The sequence below is a fragment of the Panonychus citri genome, unplaced genomic scaffold (assembly GCF_014898815.1).
Source record: "Panonychus citri isolate SS breed McGregor unplaced genomic scaffold, ASM1489881v1 Contig00090, whole genome shotgun sequence".
Lineage (NCBI taxonomy): Eukaryota > Metazoa > Arthropoda > Arachnida > Trombidiformes > Tetranychidae > Panonychus > Panonychus citri.
The window spans coordinates 259362-266784 of NW_026515495.1; the positions used below are offsets into that span (position 1 = coordinate 259362).

The following is a 7423-nucleotide window of genomic DNA, read 5'->3' on the forward strand; positions in this document are numbered from 1 at the left end:
AATTTTCCAGAGATGAGTAAGTCAGAATTAAGATGGAGATCAAGTTTTTTGCTCCTCATCATCTTCATCATCATTTTTCTCGTAAATAAGTTGATGATGATGATGAAGATGAAGATGAAGATGAAGATGAAGATGAAGATGAAGATGATGATCCTGGTTACGCTGGTTCGACTTAGATGATTACTATCATCATCTTGTTTACAGTTTTCTCTCAAATTTCACCTTCAACCATGAAAAAGAAGCACAAACAAGATAATTTTGAAACTAATTCCAACAAAATGATTAAATTGATTACATAATCAACTGAAAGTGCAATTAAATCAATGGTTCCAAACAGCAATCTAATTGTAATTGTAACAATTACGAGGTACATTGAGCTGCAGATGCTAACCTACAATTGTAACGTAATTGATTAAATAATAATCTTCTTCTTGATAAAAGTTGTTTCATTTCATTTAAGACGTTAATTAATTGTAACAATCAAATTGATGACGAAAAACTAATTGTTTCAATTATGACGACCTAACTTTGGATTAGTTGAAAGTTTTATTATTATTGCATTTTGATTATTATTATTATTATTACTCTAATTGTAGTAATCAATTTATCATTTATGAATAATTAAACCAAATTAACCATCTGTCATTATCAACAATTAAGGTTATCCAACCTAATGATTAGATGATTAACCAAATTACGAAAAAATTACCATAGTTTTGTCAATTGAACCTCACTAGTAAATTTATAAATTGCTGTCGCAGTGTCATCATGATAATCATTTAGGTTCAGTGTTAACTTTTGATCACTTTACAGATAATCAAAATAGTTAATTAACTTTAATTTACTTTGGGTAATCATCTTGATAATCTTAATTGTGATCATGATCTTTTTAATATTATTACTCGCAATTCCTGCTGAGCTTCATGGGGCTGATGAGAAATCATTTGATATAAATAAACTTTGGTCTTTTTTCAAGGTAAGTAATTTAAATGTAAAGATCTAATTATAGTAATTAACTTTTTCGTTATATAAATATTGTTGATTTTTTTAGAACGAATTTCAGAAAACTTATTATTCAGATCGAGAGGAGCGATTTCGAATGAACATTTTCGCTTCTAATTTGGGAACAATTAACGCTCATAATGATCGAGCTGAAAAAGGATTGGAATCATTTACCATGGGAGTTAATAAGTTCAGTGATTTGGTGAGTATGAGGCTTTTGTTTTTCGGTTGAAATTTTTGAACGAAAACTTTTTAACTTTTCGAGTTTTCAGACTTTCGATGAATTTTCGTCTAAATATCTTGGAGGACGATTTCGATCCAAAGGATTTAGTAGTTGGTTCTTAGGTGGACCAATAAATCATCTTGCCGATCCCAGTGAATCTTTGCCCGATTTTCTTGATTGGAGAGAATCAGGAATCGTTAGTTCGGTCAAGAATCAGGGTGCTTGTGGTTCATGTTGGTCATTTTCGACAGTTTCATCCCTCGAATCAGCTTATATGAAGAAAACGGGAAATAAAACCACTTTAAGTGAACAAAATCTTATGGACTGTTCGTGGGCTGAAGGTAATTTAGGCTGTAACGGAGGTTGGATGTCCGATGCTTATCGGACTGTCACTCGACTGGGAGGTATCATGAGTGCGGCTGATTATCCATATGCTGGTCGAGATTCAATCTCTTGCAAATACACCCAATCCAAAGCAGTATTAGGAGTTGAAAATTATGCCACAGTCGACGGCTTGGCTAATATGAAAAGCGCAGTGGCTAAAACAAACGTCGCCGTGGCCATGGAAGTGGACAACAAATTTCAACACTACAAGTGAGTACTTAATAGTTGATTCCATTATATATATATAAATAAGTAGAAAATGCTAATCTAATAATCTAATTGAATGAAGGAATGGAGTCTTTAAATCAAGTGGGTGTAAGAATACACCCAAATCCCTTAATCACGCTGTGAACCTTGTCGGCTTTGGTAAGGCCGTTATTCCCGTGAATACAACTCGAGATGGTGAATCGACTGAGGTTGATTATTGGCTTTTAAGAAATAGCTGGAGTAACTCTTGGGGCGAGTCAGGGTATGCAAGGATTCAAACAGGTCAGTGTGGTATTGAATTTGTTGGATTCTATCCGATAATCAAGTTAATCTAATTTTAAAATGAGTGACTACACTTGATGAATTAATTAATTGTTACAAGAATAAAAAAAAAAGTTTTCCCTTTCGTTATCAATATTGTATCTAATGTATTATTATTATTGTATTTTAACTGATTATTGTTGTTAAGGGGAAACAACAACAATAACTGTTGGCTAATCAATTGATCCAGTTTAAACCTGAACAATTAATTTGATTGTTATTGATTTTCTGGTTGAAGTGAATAAAAAAAAAAGTTTCTGGTTCAATTTTTATCCAATTGTTTTCATGTACACAAAGATTATCACAAAGATTAACGATTAACCATAATTAAAGCCTAAGATTAACCAGCTGTAAGTGAATCAGTTAATCAACTTGATATATAATTTGTTAATTGCATCAATTGTAAACATTATCATTAATTGATTGGGTGAAAATGCAAAATCAATAAATCACAATCACGTAATTATGATGATAACCATCATAATGACAATCAAAAAAATAAATAAATAAAATCTTTCACTAATTATATTATGATAACTTGAAGTATTATAATTATCTTTAATTAATTTGATAATTTACCTTGGAAACCCCAATGAAATAATAAAATGTTAATATTAATACGTATCGACAATTAAATAAACAAAACAAGAATCTTAATCATGAGAACTGAGTAAAAATAGTTTATCTTAAATTCATTATTATTATTAATCAGTGATCATCATGTTACTTTTTAATTTGATTCATATTTCTGAGCCATTGTGCAATCTAATTGTTGGAGTAATTAGTTTATGGTTAGTTAAATATCTTTGGTCAACAATTAAACGTATCCGATCATTACCACCAGGACCATGGGGATTACCTGTCGTTGGTTATTTTCCGTTCATTTGGAAACACAATTATCTTCAATTTGATAAACTTTCTCGACGATATGGAAAAGTGTTCAGTGTGAAATTAGGCCATTTAGATGTCGTACTTGTCTGCGATTGGGAGCATCTTAAGGAAGCGCTTGCGAATGACTCGTTACTTGGTCGACCTAAGGGTCTAATTATACCAGGGATAATTGATCATCCTTCGTTCGTCGAAATGTCCGATGAACCTTGGCGACATCATCGACGTTTATCATTACATGTACTTCGAGATGTTGGTTTTGGTAAAAGTGAATTAGAAACACATATTAATAGTGAGATCGATAATTTCTGTGATATTATTGAGAAGGAACCAGTTCGAGATTTTGTCCAAAAACTTTTACCAAGTATTTCGAACAATGTTTCCTTCTTACTTTTTGGACATTATTATGATCGAAATGATCCAGATAAGATTCTTTTAGACGATTCTATTATTAAATTATCGCCGAATGTTCAGTTTGCAGGGGTCGCAGTATTTTTACCTTGGATCGTTCGACTTTTGGTCATCTTTAAACGAGCCAATTTTGACCTTGTAGCGAAAGTTTTCAGATCATTTGATGAAGCGGTTCAGAAAGAAATTGACAAACATCAAGAAAGATATGAACCAGGTAGAGTCGTCGACTATATCGATGGATATTTGAATGAACAATCCAAGCGAAAGTCTCAAGATGATGGACTATTGTTCAACATCGATACTTTAAGACGAAATGTAAGCGGCTTTTTCGGCGCTGGAACTGAAACTGTAACTACAACCCTCTCATGGGCACTAATGTACCTGATCGTTTATCCAAAGTATCAAGATAAAATTTTCGAAGAAATTAACGAGGTTATTGGTTTTGATCGAAAACCAGATTATTCTCATCGTAATCGAATGCCAATAACCATGGCCTTCATTTACGAGGTTCATCGTTTGGGCTCCGTTTTGGCCTCTAATCTACTTAGACGAGCTACTTGCGATACTAAGATTGGTAATCATTCAATTCCCAAAGATACAATTGTAATCTTTAACTTCTGGTCAGTACATATGAATCCTAATCTTTGGGATAATCCGGAAGAGTTTAATCCATCTCGATTCTTAAGTGAAGATGGTAGCAAAGCCGTTAAGCCCCAGTACCTTGTACCTTTTAGCGGCGGAAAACGGATTTGTCCAGGTGAAAGTTTAGCTAATGTCGAAATCTTTTTGTACATTGTGTCGATAGTTCAAAGGTTTAAGATCAGAACCGAACCAGGAACTCGAGTTTCGTTAGAGGCCGATTTTGGACTTTCACGAAGACCCAAAGATATTCCAGTTCTAATTTTTGAGAAAAGATGATTTTCTTTTTCGTATATTAATTGTTACTCTTAATTGACACACGAAAATTTTTCATTATTATCTGATTGTTATTATCACAATAAAAGTGAAACCTTGTGATGTGTTAATTGTGTTACAAATTAAACAGAATCAATCTGAACAATTAACATTACGTCAAGAAGGTTATCATTAAATGTATTCATTATTAATATCCTAAATTGTGAACATACTCATGATTAGTAAATTGTGGCGATGAATATGATTAAATCCAATAGAAAGTGGAAACAACAGAATCAACCTTGAATTAATTAATTGTTGAGTTATAATTGTTACCATTATAATTATTTACAGAGGGTGAAATACAAAAGACAAGGTAAAAATTATCAACAAAATTTGTAATCGAAGGCGAGATTAAAATGTCTTGATCATGATTACAATGGAAACAGTTAATGATTACAATTAACTGTGATCAAATAATATCTATAATTAGCTGATTGGTTGATTCATAAATAATCATTGAACAGTTGAAAAGTTGCTGTTGAAATTGTGTTGATAATTGAATTGAGAAAAGTGAGATTATTTTCTCACAATTAAATAAATCAACGTGTTTGTTAAAGATAAAGTGAAAGTCCTTGCAATCAACTGATTGTCTTTCAATTCTGGTAATAACTTGGAATTGGGTGAATAGATGAATACAAGAGAGAAAGAAAGATGAAAATGAAGAAGAATATGAAGATAATGATGATGCAATGGGAAGAAAAGGTAAACAGGTAACTAAGAATTTTCCAGAGATGAGTAAGTCAGAATTAAGATGGAGATCAAGTTTTTTGCTCCTCATCATCTTCATCATCATTTTTCTCGTAAATAAGTTGATGATGATGATGAAGATGAAGATGAAGATGAAGATGATGATCCTGGTTACGCTGGTTCGACTTAGATGATTACTATGATCATCTTGTTTACAGTTTTCTCTCAAATTTCACCTTCAACCATGAAAAAGAATCCCAAACAAAACCCAAAGCAAATCCAAGATAACGATTGAATTGATTACATAATCAACTTTAAGTGCAATTAAATCAACGGTGTTAAAAGCCACAAACCAATTCTTATCTAACAATAACAATAATAATAATAATATCTAATCTCAATTTCCAACTGAAACTCATTGAGATGATCACAAACTGAACAATAAAACCGATCAAAAGCAAAATTCCAACTCAATGTAATTTCAATGGAACCAAAAAGAAACAAATCTATTCCAACCAACGAAAAACATGAGCCATTTCAATCTTTCCAATGATAGAAAAACAAACAAATTTGTTTGTTAACAAACAAAACGATTAACCAAATGATTGAAAAAAAAAGAATTTGAAAAAACTCACATTTGGCGCTCTTTTTATTGGGTAATTCGAAATTCGCCAGGGGGCGCGAGAGAAACAAAGAGCTGAGATTACGTGACACTGAGGCCATCTTGTTATTCACTCATTTCCTTTCATCTGCTGTAAGTCTGTTCTCATTTTCTGATTGTTTCTCTTTGTTCTCAGTTAAATAATTGTATTTGAATTGAACGTTTTTAATCAGTACTTCCTTCATAAAATTATCTTCGCTGTGTAACTCAAATTAATCAAATTTCTTTTTTATCTATTCCTATTTCTACGCTTCTTCTTACAAGCTTACAAGCTCCTTTGTGTGTGTGTGTGTGTGGATCATTTTTTTTTCCTCTCTCTCTCTATCTTTCTATTTGTATCTTTCTCTCTCTCTCTCTCTCTCTTCTTAGTCTTTTTTTCTCTCTCTCACTCTATCTTTTTTTCTCTTTTTTCTCTGTTTTCTTTCTCTGACCAACCTATATATCCATTTGGATGTACACTCTTCCATTTTCGACGACTGAAGGTGATTATATTTTATCTGATATTAATCCTTTAAACTGTGTCAAGAATGAGAGAAGAGATTGAAGCTGCTGTGATTTTTCTTGTTCGACTAATTGGTAAAAGTAATGCTCTGGTTGAAGAGAATTTAATCAAATTTCAAGATAATCTTGTTGAACTATTGGCTAAAAAATATGAGAATCACTGGTTTCCAGAGAAACCTAATCGTGGCCAAGCTTATAGGTGTATAAGAGTTAATGAAAGTGACCGACGAGATACTATCTTGGAAATAGCCAGTAAAATGTCTGGTATCAACTATGATGATCTCAGTTTACCAGTCGAATTAACTCTTTGGGTTGACCCTAAAGAAGTAACTTGTCGATTTGGTGAACATGAAGGATCTTATTGTGTTATTGCGTGTTTCAAGGATGGTAAAAGTGAGAATATTAGTGATAAAATAACCATTGATGCCATCGAAAAGGAGTATCTCAAGAAGTCAAAGCAAAATTCCTATGAATTTAATAATACACCTCCACAGAAGAAACAAGTGACCATGAATCGCCATGATAATAAAAATTTTGGAAAAAATCTCACCAATTCATCACCTGGAGTAGTACCTGTATCAACCAGTTCTGGATATTCAAATAGATTGGTGTCAAATTCAAATACAACTGAATTTTATACCAATCAATTAAACTGTAGTCCTCATCATTTTACTAACAGTCCTCCTCATCAATCGGCTCCTCACCGTTCAATGCATCATCCACAAAGTTTATTGGATACTGATTATCATCAATCAACCATTTCACCACTTAACCACAGTCTTGGTGGATTGCCATACCAAGTTAGTCCTGCTGACTTCGCCAACCAAGCTAATAACGCCAATAACACTAACTCTAATCTACTCTGTGGTAAATTTTCTCGCAGCGTTCGAAATACTTTTAATAACGTGACTTTTCCTACGGACACTTTTCAAACCCTCAATGATCGTTATTATTGGAAAAATAAGATGATTGTTAAAGCTTAAAACAAAACAAAAAACTTCATTTGGATGATACGTCTTCATACACGCATATACATATACATATACACATTACAAACAAAACAATTACACCATACAAATTAACCAACAACAACAACAACAACAACACAAATACACATACACATACACATTTACACACACACACACATTACAAATTAAATTGTTAATTTTAATTTCCAATAA

At 32.4% G+C, this 7423-nt stretch overlaps 3 protein-coding genes across 3 annotated transcripts; all 3 read left to right on the forward strand.

Annotated features, from left to right (window-relative positions):
* The first annotated feature begins 569 nt into the window (after nt 1-569).
* LOC128387448 (uncharacterized) lies at nt 570-2227 on the forward strand. Its single transcript, XM_053346651.1, has 4 exons — nt 570-976; nt 1052-1204; nt 1275-1819; nt 1899-2227. The coding sequence occupies exons 1-4, from the start codon at nt 881-883 to the stop codon at nt 2149-2151; spliced, it is 1047 nt and encodes a 348-aa protein (XP_053202626.1). The 5' UTR covers nt 570-880; the 3' UTR covers nt 2152-2227.
* A 510-nt stretch (nt 2228-2737) lies between these two features.
* On the forward strand, nt 2738-4531 carry LOC128387437 (cytochrome P450 2J2-like). The gene has a single exon (XM_053346638.1). It carries the CDS (start codon nt 2858-2860, stop codon nt 4352-4354), a length of 1497 nt encoding a protein of 498 aa, XP_053202613.1. The 5' UTR covers nt 2738-2857; the 3' UTR covers nt 4355-4531.
* Nucleotides 4532-5809: 1278 nt separating this feature from the next.
* Nucleotides 5810-7423, forward strand: LOC128387451 (maternal B9.15 protein-like). The gene has a single exon (XM_053346653.1). It carries the CDS (start codon nt 6269-6271, stop codon nt 7223-7225), a length of 957 nt encoding a protein of 318 aa, XP_053202628.1. The 5' UTR covers nt 5810-6268; the 3' UTR covers nt 7226-7423.